A 20280-nucleotide genomic window follows, 5' to 3' on the forward strand; every position below is an offset into this window, starting at 1 on the left:
CTCGTCACCCACAACCAACTGGTGACACAATACAACACCATGACTTGCCTTGTGCAGTTGAAAAATGAGACTGTGGAACATTCTGTCCGAGAACATTTAATTGTCTTTAAGTCGGAGAGAATCTCATTCGTAGCAGTGCTGAGTGCACGTGTAGAAGTCACCGTGGAGGATCTAGCCTGCGGCCATGGCCATGGCCTCTAGTAGGATCCTGCCAAGGGATATGGACCCTAACAAATTTGCGATCAACCACAAGAAGAGGCTGTGCCCAACTCCTGATTGAATTGGAACATGCTACTGGACATGAGAACAGCCGTGTCTCACTTAACATGCTCGTAAAAAGCAGATTCCCTCCCTTGACCATACTCGCATGTCTACAATTATGAGAGCAGCAAACTACCGGGTTATTCATACGCTATCCACGTTGGCATCCACAGCATCCTATCATCCTGTGATGCTCCGCGTGTTACACAGTGTACTGTCATAGTCTCTTCCTGTAGGAGTTGGTGTGTAGCGCTGCTCCCTTCCCAGATGTCTAGCATTCTTAAGGAATCCAGTGAATACATCTCATGGACGAGTTTAGATAACAGTTGTTCATGGCCCAAGCTTCCTTTTACCACGGCCACGCACTGAACCCTTCTATAAGCTCTCCTCCATCTCTAAATGTATCAATAGCCCATGGCAATGGAATCATTCCAGTGGAATACATATTTTAAATATTGAGAATTTTTTTTTTTAATTGAATATAAAAAGCATTTCGTGGTTAACTTGTACTATGTGAATAATTTGCAACCCATGCTTCTGCTCACAAGAACAGTGATGGGAATGTGCATTTACTGTGCATCACTCAGTCTTGTGCAGAGAGTGTACACTTCCTTTACCTGGGTCCATAGGTAAAGGAAGTGTACAGTCTCTGCACAAGACTGAGTGATGCACAGTAAATGCACATTCTCATCACTGTTTTTGTGAGCAGAAGCATGGGTTGCAAATTATTCACATAGTACAAGTTAACCACGATATACTCTGCTCTATTCACTTGCCAATAATGCCCCATTTTGGTTACACGCGGCTTCGTGCTTCTCATGGTGGTTGTGTGCAGGTTTTAGTCTTTTAGTGTCAGTGTAAAATGTTGACCACTAACCTCTTCCTCCCTCTTCGCAGATTCTGTGGCGCCAGTTCTTGAAGTTCAAGGAGACTGAACTTCCAGCCAAGGAAGCAGACAAGAACCGATCCAAGTTGATCTACCAGTCTCTGGAGGTGAGTTGGGTGCAGTAGGACGCTTGCTGTGGTGCGAGGGTTTGCGAAACCTGCAAATGGCCCTGTCCCAAATTCAGGCAAATCTTATTAATGGTGGCATATATGAGAACTGGGTGGATGTTTCGCATGCACGCTATCTCAGGTGGTTAGCTGGTTTCATGAGTCATCGCCTGGCTCTTTACATTGGCACACCTCCCCTCTGTTGACGCATTGCATTGTATTTGGTTAGTTGTAAAGCACAACATGCCATCAAGGCTGCATCAGAGGGTGTATTTGCAGAGGATTATGCAGTACAGAGTATTATTCATTTACACTCTCTTTGCAAACAACTGCCTGAGGGAGGACACATCCTGTACTGCAACCCTCTTCCTGTCGTACAGAGTTTGCCTGCAAGGAAAGCTTTTTTCTTTTCAAGTTCCCCCTTTGAGCCTTTTCCTCCAGTGGTCTCTAAACACTGGTGACCACCAGTGGGACATGTCCAGTGCCCTACATGGTTGGCACACTCACTGTGTCACTGGTACCAAGCTGTACCCAGCTGATGAACCTATGACTAGGTTGAAACCGGTCCCATGAATGCTTGCTTTCGGTTCAAGGAGGAACTGGCCTGGCACCATGAAGAGCAGGGTCAAGACTAATTTGTATATGGATGGGTCCAAACTGAGGGGACATGGTGACCAAAAGAATGATAGGTTGGAGTGCTACCTGAGCGACTGCCAGTGGTTAAACAAATTGCAAGCATTCCTCCCATCACCTTTTGTGTGTTACATGTCCAGTGTTCACCAGCGGAGCCCTGGGCTGCTGCTGCTTAGGGGAGGAGAGGTCCCAAAAGTGCTGCTTGTTCTATCCATAAAGAAGCAGTCATTTTTTTCTGGTAATAGGAAGCTGTCTGGTAGGTGGCCGGCCATTGACAATTTGAGTCTATGAAATGGATGGACAGTATACGCTGCAGTAGAAGCTGTGCAAAACTGTGACGTACACACACCGTTGCATCATATCCCAGATGATGGATCATTAACACCCAACAATGAACGACACCTCACAGCATGTCCAGGCAACCAGCTCGCTGCACTCACAAGAATAGAATCACTAGCTTAAATGTTTCCCAAGATATAGGGTATATACTAGCTGTCTTGCACATGTGCGTATAGCACAGTAGCACTGTCCTAATCAGCGCTATGAGAGTGCCCTCCGTTCACCTATGAAAGGGCACCATTTGACTTCATAGACTGTGTACCCCTCCCTCACTCTCCGGCACCCTCAAGAATGCTTAGAGATGACACTTACTAAAGATAATTGATGGAGGATGTATGCGAGGGAAGCAAAAAGCGGGATATCTTGTACTGCGCATACCCAGTGACCAGCCTGTTCAGACTAAGCTGGCAGGTGGAACCTTTGGGTGAAATAAAAACTATGCAGGAAGAAACTTTGGAAGCATGAAGAAATAGGCATCAATCGGCGGCGAGGCGATCCCCAGACCTGTAACCTTAATCTCAAGGCTCACAGGGCCAGTGCTCCTGAAGGGAGCTGGGGAATCTACTGAGAATGGTGGTTTTGAAGAAACAGACCACCTTAGTTCTCTGGAGTTCCATATCTTGCCAAAGTCATGAGACACACTTATGGTACTACTGCAACAAGTCGAGACAGAGATGCAACCTAGTCTTCTAGTCTGGTGACCCTATGCCTGACTGGGGAGTTTTAGAATCCTGCGCGGGACCAAAAAATTAGAAAACAACCGCTATCACTGCGGACCTGGTGCACTTTCATAGAAACACCAATTCACCCTTTGCTGTTTCGTCAAGGGAACGCTTAAAGCCAGCGCTACTTTTTAATGGACTTTTGTAGCCTTTCAATTGAAAGTGACTTTGTATCTCAGCTTTGCAACATTAGAAGTAGCACTAATTCCTGTGAAGTTCTGGAGTGGTGGTCCTCCTGACGTCTGCCCATAGGAAGGCCTGGGTGAATATTTTTTTTCCCTACAAAAGCAAAAAAAGTTAAAATCTGTTTTTGTCAGCTTAGCAAAATGTTGCTATTTTACTCTGGTTCATATGTGAATGAAATTCTGACAGCATCGCAAATTTCTTTGAAGTCCACTCTGGAACAAATTTGAGAACAAATGTAAAATTCATTCAAAGAGGGAAATCTATGCTTGGAAGAAGATAACACTTTTTATGAAAATGAAATCCCTCTACCACTACACATGAGCTATCTGGGACACTATTCTTTCAACTGGTGATAGCGTCCATGTTATTGTGTGTTATGGTAAAGCTGATTGCGGTCATAACTTGTGATGCACAATGTCTAAGGACTCTTAGTTTCATATAATATTACCTGTGTGCGAAGCAAAGAGTATAATAAATGTGATTTGGTTTTAAAAGCCGCATCTCATGCTGAATACTGCACTTTATTGGTAGTAATAACTTTTTCTTAAAGTATATCTCGGGCCAGCCATCCCATCACCTCCTGCGCGCTAGGCCCAGGGTGCTCAAACACCATGGGGGCAGGGCCGGACGGACCATAGCGGGCATTGGGCATTTCCCCGGTGGGCCAGAGGGGTGGGGGCTAGTATTGTGCCCGTGGGGGCCGGTTTTGCAGCAGTGCTGCAATACTGGCCCACTGTAACAAAAGCGGGAGCGGTGCTTTTTGCTAGCAGCCCCCTCAACCCCACGCCCCACCTGCTTCCAGGGCCGATCAAGCAGCAATCTGCCAGGGCTGGTTGCTGTTCCCAGTTCCGCCCTGCATGGGGGAATACGCATCACAGGTCTACGACCAACAGTACTGGGCCAGTGGGGGCAGCATGGAGCGATACAGTTGAAACTCTTGTGTACTAACTGCAGCCAACAGGATCTCAGGGAACAGGCATTTGCAAAGCCAATAGATCCACCCAGATCGCTGCAAGAGCTATCTTTGCCTATCTGCTTTAGCCATGTTGTACATCAGCATTGCTGCTGTTCAGCATGGCTAGAAGTTGGTGTCATAGAGTGGAGTGTTATAGTGTCGTGGAGTGGCATAGAGTTGTAGAATGGAGTGGCGTGGGGTAGTGTGGCGTAAAATGGAGTAAAGTGGCATAGAGGGGATTGTGTGGAGTGTTGTAGAGTTGAGTAAAGTCTGGAGTTGCAAAGAGTGGAGTAAGGTGTGGCGTGGAGTAAAGTGTAGAGTGGGGTGGCATAGAATGTCGTGGAGTGGAATGGCGTAGAGAGCATTGGTTTAGACTGTAGTGGTTCAGAGTAGAGTGTCTTCGAGTGCAGCAGCATAGAAAGCAGCAGCGTACCATGCTGTGGTGTAAGTTAGAGTTGTGCAGAGTAGAGTGGCCTAGAGTGCATTGACGCAGTGTACAGTGGCGTAGAATAGAGTGGCGGAGAGTGTAGTGGTGTGGAGTGTTGTAGAGTGGAGTGCCGTGGAATAGTGTGCAGTGGCATAGAGTGAAGAGCTGCAGAGTGGTGTGGAGAGTGGTACAGAGTAAAGTAACGCATAGTTCAGTAGCACAGAGTGTAGTGCTGCAGAGTAGAGTGTCATAGTGTGCAGTGGCATAGAGTGGCTTAGAAAGCAGTGGCATAGTTGTGCAGAGTAGACCAAGTGGCGTAGTGGGCTGTGGCATAGTGTGTTGCGCAATATAGTGGCGTTGAGGGCAGTGGTGCAGTGTAGAGTGCAGTGGTTTAGTGTTACGTCGTAGAGTGAAATGTTGTGGCATAGAATGGAGTGGCGCAGAGTGGCGTACAGGGGTGTAACAATAGCCACTGCAGTGTGAAGGGCCCCGAGCTCCAAGGGGCCCCCTCCTGCACTGTACAAGGGAGGCAGGCTTTAGTGGGACCGGAGCACAGGGCCCCCCCTTCCATGTAACTTGCAGGGGGGCCCCCCTCATGTTTTCTTACGCCACTGGTTTTGTAGAGTGGAGTGATGCAGGGTAGAGGCAGTGGAGTACAGTGCAGTGGTATGGAATGGTACGGAGTACAGTGCTTGGTGCAGAGTGTATTTGTAAAGAGTGCAGTGCCAGGGAGAGCAGTGTTGCAGAACAGAGTGGAGTGTAATGGCATAGAGTGGATTGTTTCAGAGTAGAGTGAAGTGGTATAGAGTGCATTGGTGCAGAGTAGAGCGGTGCAGATTGGATTGCACAGAGTGGAGTGGAACAGAGTAGAGTACATTGGTGTAGAATGCAGTGGTGCAGAGTAGAGTGGCATAGAGTACATTGGCATAAAATAGAGTGGAACAAATTGGAGTAGAGGCATAGAGTGAAGTGGCGCTGAGTAGTGTGGTGTAGAGCTAACCGGTGTGGAGTGGAGTGGAGTAAAGTGGAGTATGCATGGTGTGGTAGTGCACTGCTATTACAAACAACACATTATCAATTGAAATTACCAATACATTTGCACAAACATACAGTTTTACTTATAAAAGTATACAGTGCACACACGACAATGTGTGGAAGAGTCCTTGCCTTATGCATTGATATGGTTTGATAGTATTAAAATGTTTGTTTCCACCACACTTCAAAATTACTAAAAGTGCTTTATTTGTACTTTCCTCATTGTGAAATATTCCGAAATATCTGCAGTTCATTTACAATTATATTTTGTAGTGTGCTTGAAAAAAAGCCATTCCTTTCACAGTAAGATTATCAGATATCCTTTCACAGCAAGATTGTCACATAAATCCTCTCACGCTGAAGTCAGAGAAATAAAAGGGAACTCCATGCTCCCTCAGAAGACAGAGCCTGGTATTTGACCTCTGTCTCTGAATGCACTAAATGTGACAAGATAAGAACAAGATTTAAAGGCCTGTTACAGAAAGCGAGCACTGGTGGAAGAATGCAAGAAGTGATGGTAAACGGGTGACCCCCCAGGGGGTGGACAGAGACAAGCTGGACACCCTAAAAAATAAAGCCAGCAAATAGAAAGCAAGCAAATGTGAGATACAAACCACAAAGCCAATGGCAAGCAATGGGCGGAATGAACTCCCAGGGAAGCTTTCCAAATGACCCTTAGATGTCTTCAGCAAACCTGACAGCTGTGCTGTCTGGTATGCATCGACCTGAAAAAGGCCCGTCACATGCAGGCACTGGTCAGGGAGTCAGGAAATCTCACAGATCTCATTTGCATGTCCTTCTGTGACATGAGGCTGTAATTTGTGGATTCTTTAAAAAATGAGACTTCTCCGTGGAAGCCATTTTGTAGGAGTTACTCAATTAATAATATATGCCCTCGAAGGACACTTCAGAGTTCACCAGAGCTCTCGAACTTGACTTTCAGGGCAAGCAGTGTCCCTGGAAAAAGGGGAGAGGCTACCCCAGCCCTAAAAGCGTAGCACTGTCTCCTAGCAGTGTGAATCATTTCATCCCATATCCACCAATCCATAAATGGCCAGGATCTCCGAACAGCTTCCCTTCCGATTGCACCCGTTCCTTTGGCAAGCCTTAGGTCTCGCTCCTTTTCTCAATCAGTTTTTTGGCATACATGTCAACAAGTCCACATACGCAGCAAAGACAGATGCACTACTGAGGTGTCGACTGGGACAGAAAGTGCCCCATATTGCTGCAGGCTTGCACACTTGAAGCCCTGGGTGGCCTTGGAAAGCCCCCACCAAGCTTCCCCATTCAAACGTTTGAATCGCCTGCCATCTGCTGGTAGACCGCGGAACACACCTTCGACATATTTCACTCTGTGTTGATCTCTGCGGCTGTAAATGTTAAAATACCCACAGTTCTGTGGTATTATTGTGCGGTAGGTAGGCAAAGCTCCCCTGCTATCTGAATAGAAGAAAAAAAAACTCCAGGAGCTGGTGGTTCGATGCTGAGGCCACCCAGGGCTTCCAACATACCTACAACTTTGTTCTGTTCCAGAGGTGAGGAGGAAGCCTCTAAAAGCTCGAGTCTGGTGCTGGTTCAGCTTGAGGTCTTGTTGGAACATCAAACGCACAACGAACTGAGCATTCATGTTGCCGCTGCCTGCCACCCTCACTCTAACTGGATGTGGCGTGACGACCTGAGCTGCTGACTTTGAAACTGGGAAAGCAGGTTAGAGTGTTGGTGTTTGCTCAACACCCCGTGATTCAGGGCAAATCACTTAATCTCCCTGTGCCTAACAAACGTGACTAGAGCTCATGTAAAGCACTTTGGGTCGAGGTCTGCAGAAAAAGGTAAAAACAATGCAGTGGCATAAAAAAGGAAAGGAAAATAAATTCCCATTTACTGGTTGATTTGCACAAAGTTAAAGCAAGTTTTCTGAAACCAGAAAACTTGGATAAATCACGGGTTCTCCGCTTAAATTGTGTGATATTAGGCAAATATTGTGTTTCACAAAACTCCTTTTTCTTCATATTCGTGTATGTAAGCAGTTTTAAATATGTGAGCGTAAAATACCAGCTGTTCGAAACCCTATTGTGTTTGATTCAACCGAATATAATGTTGCTCATCTGGGCCACATACGGAGTTCAAATGACGACTCTCTTGCCTCTCGGTTCACTAATGGCACTGTTGCCAGTGTGCGTATGGAGAAAGGAATGGTTCTAAATTGATGTTTAAAAGTTGGTGTTTAAAAAGTATCACCTTTAATCATTACCTCTCTGTAAAAAGTGACGTATTAATGTCAGAGCTTCCACATGTTAAAGAAATATATTTTTTGAATTTTGAAGAAACTATGATATATTACGTGATGTTTGTTGTATGATTAACATAGCAAACCTTTTCAGATTTTAGCTCGTACACAAGCTCTAAAAGCCAAACCAACTCTGGCTCGGCTCTCCATGTTAATTTGATGGCTCGCCCACCTCTACCTGTTACCACTGGGTACTGGGATCTTACCGGTCAAATGTAATCATTCCATAGTCGTATTCAAATTAAAACTGCTATAGACACCCCTCCCTTTTCAAGCCTGCTCCTTAAAACCGGGTGAAGTGTGTTTGAGGAAGCCAACACAACCATAAAATCTGCCTGGGGAACGCAGCTGCTTTGCACTATTTTGTCACTGCAAACCCACCTCTGAGCTCTTAATCTGATGTGTCCAGGTTCACTCCAAACCATCAAGAGCACAGAGCAAATCTACTCTAGTCTTTGAGCCCACCTGGCCATCACTGTTTGACAATGGGGAAGAGTGGCTTAGGTGTGCTGTGAGTTTGGAGGGAGTGGGTGGGCACCCCCTCTCCGTGGAGTACGTTTGAGGGACTTTGCAAATGTCATCATTGAAATAAAACCTAGACTGGTAGCTTAGCGAGCTAAAACCTGCGTAACGACATCAGCCCTCGCAGTTACCGCTCGGGTGGCTTTACTGAACACACCTGCCCTCTCATTGGCACTCTCGAGACACCTTCCTCTTTCCCAATGGGACATCCTCTCTATGACTTCCAAGACACCTCGCTCTTGGCTATTGAGACATTCTTGCCATATCTCCAGAGACAGCCTCCTTTTTTTGACGGAGATGTGCTCCTGACTCTCGCAACACCTCCTCTGGTCTCTCCAGGGGCGGCTGGTATTAAGGAACGGAGGGGGCGTTGCCCTACTAGCATCGGGGAAAAGGGAGAGAATGATCAACCGCATTGAGCAACTTTGAAAGAAGTGCTCACTGCTTGGTGCTCCCCCGTGAAACTATTCAAAATACTTTTGTGTGTGCAAATTCTTCCTGCGCATGTGCTAGCAGTGCGGGGCGCTAGGCAAGGACTAATTCTCGCCCTCGAGGCACAAGCGAGGAGGCGGGTAACATCAGCCTTGTGGGAGTGGCCGCATAAAACGGCAGTGCATGGATTTAAAATGGGGCGCTTAGGAAATGGCCCAGTGTGCGGTCAGTAAATCTTCATTCACAATAATGGGAATGGGCAGGGCTGGCGTACAGTGCAGGGGGTGTTAACAATTGCGGCACTCCTTTTGAAGATTCGCCTCAGTAAATTAAGCTACACGTATCAGTTGCCGGAAAAAGAAAGGCGCTTGCAGCCGTGATATCAAACGAGCTCACACCAGGTTTGTTTTTCTACTTACCGAGTCCTGAATTGGGGCTCGGGAGCTGCCATTAATTATGACAAATGTGCTGAGTCTTCCTGCTTGCCATATTCTATGTGTACTTATAAACCGCATTGCGCAGTGACATACGCCACTGTCCCGGCCTCAGTACGTCATCTCGCTTCCAGAGACTAGCAGCGGCAAGTTGCCCGTGCTTTTCTTCAAAATCTACACAGTAAATCTCACTTTTACATCGGCTTTCAGTGTCTGATCCTAAAGCCGATGTAAAAGCGATATTTAATGTGTAGATTTGAAGAGAAGCTAGTACTCAGAAGATTACCGAGGGCAAGACAGTGGTGTGTGTCACTGCTCAAGTGAACCCTGTACACAGCCAGGCGTGGACTAGAATCATGCAGGGAAACCTCCCCTCCCCCAATACAAGTGGCAGTGAAGAGGGCTCACGTTCCGCTCACCAACTCCTTAATCCAGCACCTTCCACTCACCGTCTCCTCTGGAGGGCATGTTCAGAGAGTGAATTAAATCCAAAGAAAAAGCATTTATTATTTTAGACACTCGCTACTTGTTTTATGTGCAGCCAATGTAACATTAACTTCCTTTAAAATATTTTTCTTCATGTACAACATTTCCATTTAATTCGAACAGTACTGAATGTGAATGTCCGTGACTAAGTAAGATTAGGTTTCTCACACCACAGTTATCCACTTTGACAATATAATATTTACGCAACTGTGTTTGGCTGGACATAGCTATCTTATCGTTAACAAATGTGCATTGTTCGAAGTGTATGTTTGTTTGAATGCAAATTGATTGGAGCCACTGTACATTAGTTTGTATTGCACTGCACGGGTCTTGGCACGGTAAAGAAGTGTGCTTCTCGTCAGCTTTTTTGACTGATGAATAGTATCTGAACATGCGGTTGTGAGGGGTTCATGATTTGGTTAGTATTACTTTTTTTCGATACGCACCGAATAGGACTGTTATGCCTAAACTATTCACAAAGCAGGGCCTCTTTTAAACTTCGCAAGCAGCTGCATAATTTTCCCCACTTTCAAATCCTACAAGGTACACCTAACATTCTTTGCGTTAACAAAGATAAAATCTGACTTGAGTTCTTCCTCAAAGTGCAGATGCTCGGAACTGTTTCCATACTGTAAACAAAAGATACTGTCAATAGTAAGGTGCACTTACCTACTGAGATATCTAACCCATATTATAAAAATATATACATCATTTTATAAATACTAATTTGAATGGACGTTGATATGCTGTAAAAACTTATAAACCACTGATGTTTGCCAGCTTTGGTAAGCTGCACAGCCACCAGTCACACCAGGTGCTCTGTTCATGACCACAAAACATCTGAAATAATTTATGACAACAGTGGACAGAATGCACATCAGAACAACACTGACATAAAATATGTCATTACTGCTTTACTTTCCAATGTATGGATTGAGTGCTACCTTCACCAACCAGAAGCCCTTGCAAAAACTAAATAGAGAACAAGTGTTGTTGCTGCTGCACTCACTAGTAATATATATCATAAGACATATATTATTGGTTAGGCTGCCTGCAATACACTGTTAACATACAAATTCCATAATGGAGGAAACATACAGAAACAATGTAGTATTTTCACTCTCAGAAAAAGCATTTATAAATAGGCAGCCGTTTGCTGTTACATGAATGATTTTGATGTGGTATATGATATCAGTGAGGTCATGTCTGATGTCACAACTGCATTATCTCAAAGTCTGTTACGAAGTTCTGTGGTTATACTGAATAAGCAGCTACCTACGTCATTATCATATGAAATCTCTTTATTGATGTCATAACAACACTTTCAGAATTGCGTTATCAACCTTCTTGCTTTCTCAAATTTGCTTGAAAATGCACTGTTTGTGCACAATTTTTTCAAAGCTTTCTTTGGGGAGACCCCCCTGGCCTTCCTTACCATGGTCAGGCTCGCTCACTACGCTTGCTCGCCACATGGCACTCATCCCGAACATTTACACCTCACCACTTTCAAAAATCACCAGCCGCCACTGGGTCTCTCCTGGGACAACTTGCTCTTGGCTATTGAGACATTCTTGTCATGACTTCCATGACACCCCGTCTCTGATAGATGTCCTTATCTTCGCCTTTGAGGCAGCCTCCTCCTGGCTCTCGGGACACCCTTTTCTTGGCTCTCTTAAGTCATCCTCAATTTAGCTCTTGGGAGACACCTTCCTCTCATTGTCCCTCTTTTAGCTCCTGAGATTTCCTCCTCTTCTAAATCCCTTCTGACTTTTCAGGTAGCCTAACACTCTTGCTAGGCATGCACACTTCTATCCTACAACAAGGTTTATGAAAAATCACATTACTTTCCTTTTCATATCCTCCAGCACAAATAAATAAAAGCTGCCTCTCTCACAGACATATATGCTCATTGAGAATCCATTTGTACAAGAAGGCGCTTTTAGGAATGTGCACATAAATGTTTGACTTTGAACATGAGAACTGGCAATCACCAAGGGTCCATGTTTGAATGTTACTTTAGTAGCTGTTAACTTTGCATATAATGTTCAAGGTGTTTGCTAGAGACGCCACCACCCCCCACAGAAGTTTCTGTTTTTTCACTTTCATCAGTTGTCTGTTTAGATCTTGACAGACCCAATATTCTCCAAATTCCTCGTCCCAGGTCTTGTCTAAGAACTTGGGGCGGAGTGTAAAAACTTGACGACCGTGTTTATCTATGGTGGGTGAAGAAAAGCTATTTCATAAACGTACTCAGGAGATGGCGCAGAGTTTCTCCGCTGCTTAACCGTCGGCTTGGCTGGGCTGGGAGTTTGGATAGACAAGAGGGATCTGCACTCCTGCAGCCAGGCTAGTTTTGGTCTCCTCTGATATACATCGATCTGGCCCTTGATGAGTTGCTGTGGCTTTATCACATTGTCAGGGCCCGCTAGTGGGTTCGTAATCTGTGGGCTGCAACCGTGTTTATGCCCATCTCTTGCTGTGACCTGGACAGTGTAACTGTAGAGGCGCTGCCCAAGACTGTTGAACCTGATCAGCATGTTGTTTGGCTCTCAGCAAAGGCCAGGCTTCCTCTTCCTACTGAAAGACTGGTTTTGACCTCTCTAGGAGAGGTCTCGGGTTCAAAGCCATCCAACTCTGCAAACCTTTGTCGCCCAGCCCTCCAGCTCATTCCTCTTGCAATAAAGCCTTCCTCCTCTGAAGCCCAGCCCACTGGAGATCGACTGCACCTTACAGTGTGTCCAAGGCAGAGTGGTGCTTTACTTGTGATAACACATGAACAACACTGCAAGACCTAGCGAAGTGTTCAGTTGTGCTTGATTGTTCTTGGCGCCCTCTGAAGTCACCACATCACACCTCAATGTTGTTCGTCACACACAGACGTGCTACATTGTCATGAATGGTTCCAAATTCCTGCCAAGAGCAGAACTGAAAACCTTTGTCCCAAGGCATGATTGTCCTCTCAGAAAACCGAGCGTGCACTATGTCCCTCCCTCCCTCCGGCCACACCCTAACCTGCTTGACGAGTTGGTAAATAGCAAAGTGAACAAGGAAGCAAAGGAGAGATAACCATTCTAACACCACAGCGACGTGGACGGAACTGCACCTGGCTGTTCTTCGATGATCTCGGCGACCACATACAGCGCACCGCCAACGATCAGCATAATTCTGCTTGGAATTCTCATTTGAGTTGCTTTTTCACCAATTAAGAACCACTTCTGGATTTACACTTTGTGTCTGCAATGCCAACCTATGTGTGAAATGGACGTTCTTCCCCTCAAGAGGACACCCTGTCACCTGTCTGGTACAACACAGATACCTTTCCTGGAAGCCATCTACCTTCCTTCGCTATTGACCTGGGACTGCGCTAAGAGAGGCCAGCGTGAGACTGCAGCACAGATGAGGGCACAGCAAGGTGGATGACCCCGTTTCTATTTGCAACCAGTTTAATGCCTGTCCACGGTAGGGGGTGGCTTTTTCTCTGCCCTTGTAACAGATTCTTGTTTTTAAAGAGATGGTTTTAACCAAGGGAAGAAGACCCCTTTTTTCAGTAACAAAACCGAAAAAGTTGGAATTGTTCGGTTGCAGGGGCTTTTGTGCGGGAGGAAGTTCCTAATTCTATCTCCAGCAGTGTCCGAGGGAGAATGACCTAAATTATTTTAGGAGGTATAATGATTCGAGAAAACTCCTCCTTCAGAAAGTTTCCATGTGTTGACCAAATACACAATTTCTTTTGCTAACATGTATTGACTTGCTCTGCTCTCTGTGTGTATGTTGGGAATAAAATGATTCTTGTTAACCGGTGTTTTGTTTGCATACAGTAGTAAATGATGTCTTCTCCATGTCATTACTACGGAACAGAAGCTTATTATTTTAAAACTTGGGTCAGTTACTTGGACCATGAAGTGAAGAATGTATCTATGCTTTTGGGGACATCACCAGGTGTATTTGGGGTCATTGGCTGGTGTATTTAGGGTCAGTTGCTCTCTGCATGGCGCTTGTGCTTGAGAGCAGTACTCTTGTATTTTGAAGCACTGTCTGTGTACATGGAACCGATTTTATATTCTTTGATGTTTTGAGAACACTAACAGTATTCCAGCATTTGGGACTATTGTCTGGAAGAGATTCTGTTACCCCCCCCCCCCCTTTACTGCGTGAGTGAGGGCAGTATTTCTTCATTTGGGAATATTGCCTGGGATATTTACCAATGCTCACAGGCTGTAGCTTGTGGCTAAGGTCAGGATTCCTGTATTTGGGAGAGTAGCCTGCATCATGCACATGTGATGCATGTCAGTATTCTTGTATGGGTCTTGTGTTCAGCCACAGTCATTTATTTGTCCGATTGCTAGTATGGCAATGCGATTCTTGACTCGGAGTGTTTTAACGGGTGCTCTTTTCTGCTTCCGAAGCAGGTTTCTTTCAGCATCTGGATCTTAAGCTGGTGTGCAGGCTGCTTTTTGTTTTGTTTTCTACGTGTGTCTTGACATACTAATATATAGTGTGATGAGGCAGAAGCAGCAACAACTAACCTGTGCCTTTTCAAAAGTCAAGAAAGAGCATTTATAGGGCTCCCAAAAGCATATGGAAAGCTAAAACAAAGCAGACTGTTTCATCTTTTTGGGCTTTCATTCTTTGTCAGCAATGGGAATCTCATGCCGCTTTTGGCGCCCCCGCCTGCAGTAGTTCGCCTACCGGTGTGCTTCATTTGAGCATCAGAATCTCGAGTAATTCTTAATCCACAGACCTTAAACGTCACATCTTATACATTTCCACCCTCATCTTCCAGTCTGCCACACCATGACAGAGATTGATTTTAAAGACCATCACTAGGTACCTGAAAAGCAGCCAGAAGGCTTCCGGTGAAGCCCATTGATAGCGGAGCAGACAAAACATACTCTTCCTTAGGGAGTAATACTTTTTGCAGTGCTCGATGGTGCTGGGAGAAGCATAAGGTTGGCGCGTCTGCCTCACTTTGTGTTAAGGAGGCTTCCTTCCTGTATTTGGGTGTTTTTGCTTTCATGCTTTGGACACCGTTCACGTTGGATCTGTTTATTCAGAAGGTGCCTGAGGCAACAGGAGAGATATTGATTTTGTTATTCACCCTATCTACATTGTAATCCTCAATTCGGCTTCATACTACACCTTTATGATCTTTCTATCTAATTTGTTTACCATAACTAAGGGCCTTCTACAGAGTTTGCCACTTAAAATGTTACAGACGTCTTGCGTATTACAAGTGCCATAGGGTATAATGGCTTGTAGTACGGCTTACAGGGCTCTCTCCATGTTGATGGAGTATCTCTCCCACCAAACTGAACAGAAATTAGGCCCTACTTATGCAATTGTTTTTAGCTCTCAGCCATCATATATTTGATTTCCATTTCCATCTAGATATCCGTTATGGTATATATACTGTATATTTGATCATCCGAGCCTTTTAGCTGCTGTTTGTATAAACTATCACATCTATCTGGTTAATCTATGTAACAAAAGTATTCCTCTGTCTCTCGCATCTATTTTCATTCTCATTTGGGGCCAAAGGCTTACCTTCGTGGGGGAACAACTAGACAGGAATGTTAAAGCCCCGGCCCGGGGTGTTAGATTCTGGATCTGCTACTGTGGTTTCCTGGAAGGCTCTAGTTTTGGGGACATGTGTAAGTGGCTAAACCTCTCTTTGTTTAGTTGAATATATGCAGTTTGGGGCTTCTTTTCTCTCTAAGGTGCTACGCAGAGCCCCCCTTCTCCCACACATTGGATCCCGGCAGGACCACAGGAGCAAGAGTAGATGCCTGCGATTAGAGAAGGGGCAGGCACTGTTGAGAGGCAGACTTGAGGCACACCAAGACTCTATTAGACAAGGCCATGTTCATAATACATAAAAGCACCCAAATAAATACATACTTGTATGGGTTGGCTCATTCTGATTGGATGCCCAAACACACAACTCTGCCATGAACATGGGAAACCGATAAAATGCAGAATGAACCTTATCCATGAGCGTACTTAATGCTGCCTACAATATGGCATTAGTGAACTATTGCTCATCCCTTCATCCCAGACCTGCTTTCCAGGCCATATATGGCACATGCCCTCCTCTGCTTCTTCAAAATAAACTTTACCTTTAATTCAATGCCATTGGTATCACTAGGCCCCGTCTGTGGCTACATGATCAGCCAACAGCCTTCCCGATTACTCATTTCATGCCATGAGTACATCTGCTTGTGGTGCACAGCAGTGATACCACCAGGCACATTGAACGGTTGGTGAGATGAACATACAGCTGATGCCCACATGCAATGCCCGGATGCCACTGATGTCTGGTAATTAAATCTTACACAAAGAAATCATAGCTCAAACTTCTCACTTGGCAAAGAATCTTTTTAAACTTCATAATAGTGACAATGCACTTCTGTGGTGACTAGAGCTCTGTAAGATTGTTAAAGCTAAAAACCTTTGACTGTTTTTTAAAGCTGCAGAGTTGCATTTTTGGTAATCTTTTGCTTTTCATTTTCCTTTTTGGAAAAATGCACTTTGTTCAATAAACTGATAAAGGGAGTGATTTGCAACATCACAGGGTTAGCAGATATCCTTTTCTTATGTTTAAAACCCATTTTGTGACTCATAAAAGCATTTACAACTTGCATTACGGGTTTATCGACCCACAACAGATCGCAATTAGGAAAGGTCATTAAAGAGCATTTCTTCTTAAATGCAATTCAGTATTTTATGTATCAATTGTGTACAACTGCAATTGCGGCAGCAAACCGTGGATCAGTTAACCACACCTCAAAGGAGGTGGTAACTGGTGCTCAAAAAGGGTAAGGTTGCCTTTAGGACACCTTCTCCTTTGTGAATGGTGTTGGCAGCCTTCGGGGACTAGGAACTGGCCCAGGGGACCACTGCCTGCTCGCCCTGAAGTATTCCCAAACTGCAACTGTTTTTGTGTTTTAAAGCAGCACCAGTTCCTTCAAAGAGCGTGGGCTGCTTAAAAAACAAAGAGTCTCCCATTTGAGAATGGAGGGACAGGGGTGGTAGTTTGCTGTTGCTTGCAGGGACACCTAGTTAATATTAATTAGCTAGAGTAATCTACAACTGTCATTTTGCAATTCCATCTATTAGTATACCGGTCGCCCCGTAAAATTAACGTCTGGTCACAAAAGGTTGGTACACAATTGGCGATCAGGCTTTTGATACATCTGGCACAAACCCCCTTACATTCGTCAATGTGTAACCAGAACTTTGGCCAACGCTCAAACTCCTGAGCTCTTAGGAAGTATTTGCTGTTCAAGCTACCTTGAAAGCTTTCAATGGAAATTATTTGTATATCTTCCCAACCCTCTATAAAGTCCTTAGGATTTCTTAATATATAATTATAAAAGTGCAGTTCATGTAGACACATAGCTTACAGCACAAGCGCTCAAGGGACGTTAAGTGTATGGCCAATGTTGAAACTTCTTGATCATGTATGATACTGGCTTTTCACTTTTTACTACTGACTGGGATCATCGCGAGGAGGGCTTCCATCACGCAAAGTGAAAGACAGGGAAGTCGCTTGGGTGACTGAACTGTTGATGTCTGCCCTCGAGGTGTCCTAGCGTAGGGTAGAATTCTGACCGTCTCCCAACCGATAGCCTGGGCTGGCTCCCATGTCCATAGCGGTACACTGCACGTTAGCAGTTTCACCTTCAGACCCACTTCAGTGGCAGCTGCTGCCCAGTGTAAATGCTATCCATACCTGTATATCAGCAGTAAATTCCCTATTCTTTCCCAGAGGAGCTTCTGGAGATACCAGGTACAGAGTCCTACACCAGGTAACAGTGTTAGGTGTCTGGGTACAGTGGGGGAAGATGTTTGAATTGTTTTGGGCCTTAAAACTGGTGCAGGTACCAGATCCGCTTGGAAATAAATGCGAGTTGGAACCTTGCCTGAGATCGGAGTGTTTCACTGAGATCTTTACCAAGATTGAAGTAAATGCTTCTGTGCTAAGGCAAACATTTGCATACAGCCCTAAATTACTAGGGAGAAATGTCGTGTCTCTGTGTTCTGTTTATCTAGGCGTTCACAGATGAAACTAGAAGGTGATAGGTGTGAGAATGTACTGTTATGTCTCTCACCATAAGGATTCTGGGGTGAATGTATCCCTTAAGCCAATTAGATTGAAATGCAATGTATTCAGCCCTGTGAGCTGGCACCGCTATTGATATGGGTGGCAGATGTGTCAGTGCTGAACTGTCATTTAAAATGCCACTTCTGGTGGTTCCTGAACCTTTTCCCTTCCACCCTTTTTCCATGCAGGGCGCAGTGCAGTCCGGGCAGCTGAAAGTCCCCCCTGGTTACCACCCGCTGGACGTAGAAAAGGAATGGGGAAAGCTGCATGTGGCCATCCTGGAGCGGGAGAAGTTGCTGAGAATCGAGTTTGAAAGGTCAGATAAGATGCTGGGTGATTGGTGGAGAGAGGCCTGAGGTGACCTGGGTGGTGGAAGCGGTAGCACAAGAGGTCTGGAATTGGTGGCACAGACGCCATCTTGGATAGAGGAGAAGTAAGATAGGTTGTTGAGAAGATGGCACAGGAGGTAACGAAGATGGTGAATAAGGTAGATAGGGAGATATTTCGTAGGTGGTGGTGGAGGAGGTAACCTGCGTGGAAGAAAAGGTAACGTAGACGATGTATAAGGTAGCACAGGCGTTTTAAACATGAGAGGTGGAGGAGGTACCATAAGCAGCGTAGGGAAGTATCATATGTGGCGGAGCAGGAGGTTGGTTTGGTGATTATATGATGTAGCATAGGTTGCGTTGTGGAGGAGGTTGTATGGGTGTGGAGGAATTAGCATCATAGGTCAGGGGCACACGGATGGTAGTAATAGAAAAGGTATCCAGGGACAAGGTGCTGGCAGCCCAGGGACTGACATGAGTCAAACTGCCTCCTGGACTTAAGGGACACTTGCTGATTTAGACAGAGATCTTTGTTCACTGCCATACTCCCTGCATGTAATTGTATGTGGGGGTGTTATAGGTGACTTTCTAGAAGGATGAATACCAAGCACAGGGGTGGTCCTTTATGCCTTTACTGTCACAGTGAATGTTTCACATATCTCACTACTGCGAATGGCATAGACAGCACTGGACCTAGTGTCTAGAGGCTAAAAACCGGGTGATCTAGCAGAGGGCAGGCGCTTGGTGTCCATACACCTAGTCGACGTTAGAAGTTTGCTGCCCTTACACCATGTATAGTTAAAAAAATCTTGTGTCTTTACAGCGAGCATGACTAATATCCTTATTTCTAATTGCAGTCTGCACCCTGTGTCCTTACACCTAGCAACCCCAGAAATCTTATGCCTCTAAACCTATGAGAATCAGAAACCTTGTGTTGTTACCCCTTCACACCTACCAGTACTCATACATCTGATGCCCTTTTATCCAGCAGAGATCACAGTCCATGTGCCCTTAAACCCAGCTCAGCTTGGATATATGTCCCTTACACGTAGCAGAACTCAAAAAACAGGAGCCATTACACCGGCCAGAAGTCAGAACAATGGTGTACTGGTGCACTTATACCTAGAGGAGATCAGAAGCCTGGTGCTTTTACACATAGATGAGAGCAGAAACCAGGAGCCCTTGCACCACTCAGATACCAGAAACAAGGAACCTATGCACCCAGCAGAGCTCAGACACTAAGAGCACTTGCACCCAGCAGAGACCAGAAACGAGAAGCCACTGTACATATCATAGATTAGAAATCTGGTGCCCTTACACCTAGAAGAGATTAGGAACCAGGAGCCCTTGCACCCAGCAAAGCTCGGAAATCAGGAGCCCTTACACCCAGCAAAGCTCGGAAATCAGGAGCCCTTGCACCAAGCAGAACTCAGAAACTAGAAGCCCTTGTATCAAGCAGAGCTCAGAAACTAGGAGCCCTTGCACCCGGAAGAGATCAGAAACTAGGAACCCTTGCACCCAGCAAAGCTCAGAAACCAGGAACCCTTACTCCTAGGAGAGATCAGAAACAAAGGGCCCTTGCACCAAGGAGAGCTCAGAAACTAGGAGCCCTTGCATCAAGCAGAGCTCAGAAACTAGGAGCCCTTGCATCAAGCAGAGCTCAGAAACTAGGAGCCCTTGCACTCAGCAAAGCTCAGAAACCAGGAGCCCTTACACCCAGCAGAACTCAGAAACCAGGAGCCTTGCACCAAGCACAGCTCAGAAACCAGGAGCCCTTGCACCAAGCAAATCTCGGAAACCAGGAGCCCTTGTATCAAGTAGAACTTAGAAACTAGGAGCCTTGCACCAAGCACATCCCAATAAAATAGGAGCCCTTCCCCCCCAAGCAGAGCTCAGAAACTAGGAGCACTTGGACCCAGCAGAGCAGGAGCCCTTGCACCAAGCAGAGCTCAGAAACCAGGAGCCTTGCACCAAGCACAACTCAGAAACCAGGAGCCCTTGCACCAAGCAAATAACTTAGAAACTAGGAGCCTTGCACCAAGCACATCTCAATAAAATAGGGGGCCTTGCACCAAGCACATCCCAATAAAATAGGAGCCCTTCCACCAAGCAGAGCTCAGAAACTAGGAGCACTTGCA

General features: G+C 45.5%; 1 protein-coding gene across 9 annotated transcripts in view; it reads left to right on the forward strand.

Moving 5' to 3' along the window:
• The window catches only part of PLEC (plectin), a 404008-nt gene that overhangs the window by 287775 nt on the left and 95953 nt on the right, over positions 1-20280 (forward strand). For all 9 annotated transcript variants that reach the window (XM_085604582.1, XM_085604583.1, XM_085604587.1 and 6 more), the window contains 2 exons: positions 1159-1254; positions 18005-18132. In XM_085604582.1, coding sequence (XP_085460708.1) covers positions 1159-1254; positions 18005-18132 — 224 coding nt within the window. The remainder of the gene's footprint in view (positions 1-1158; positions 1255-18004; positions 18133-20280) is intronic.

Source organism: Triturus cristatus, chromosome 5_1 (assembly GCF_964204655.1).
Source record: "Triturus cristatus chromosome 5_1, aTriCri1.1, whole genome shotgun sequence".
Taxonomy (NCBI): Eukaryota; Metazoa; Chordata; class Amphibia; order Caudata; family Salamandridae; genus Triturus; species Triturus cristatus.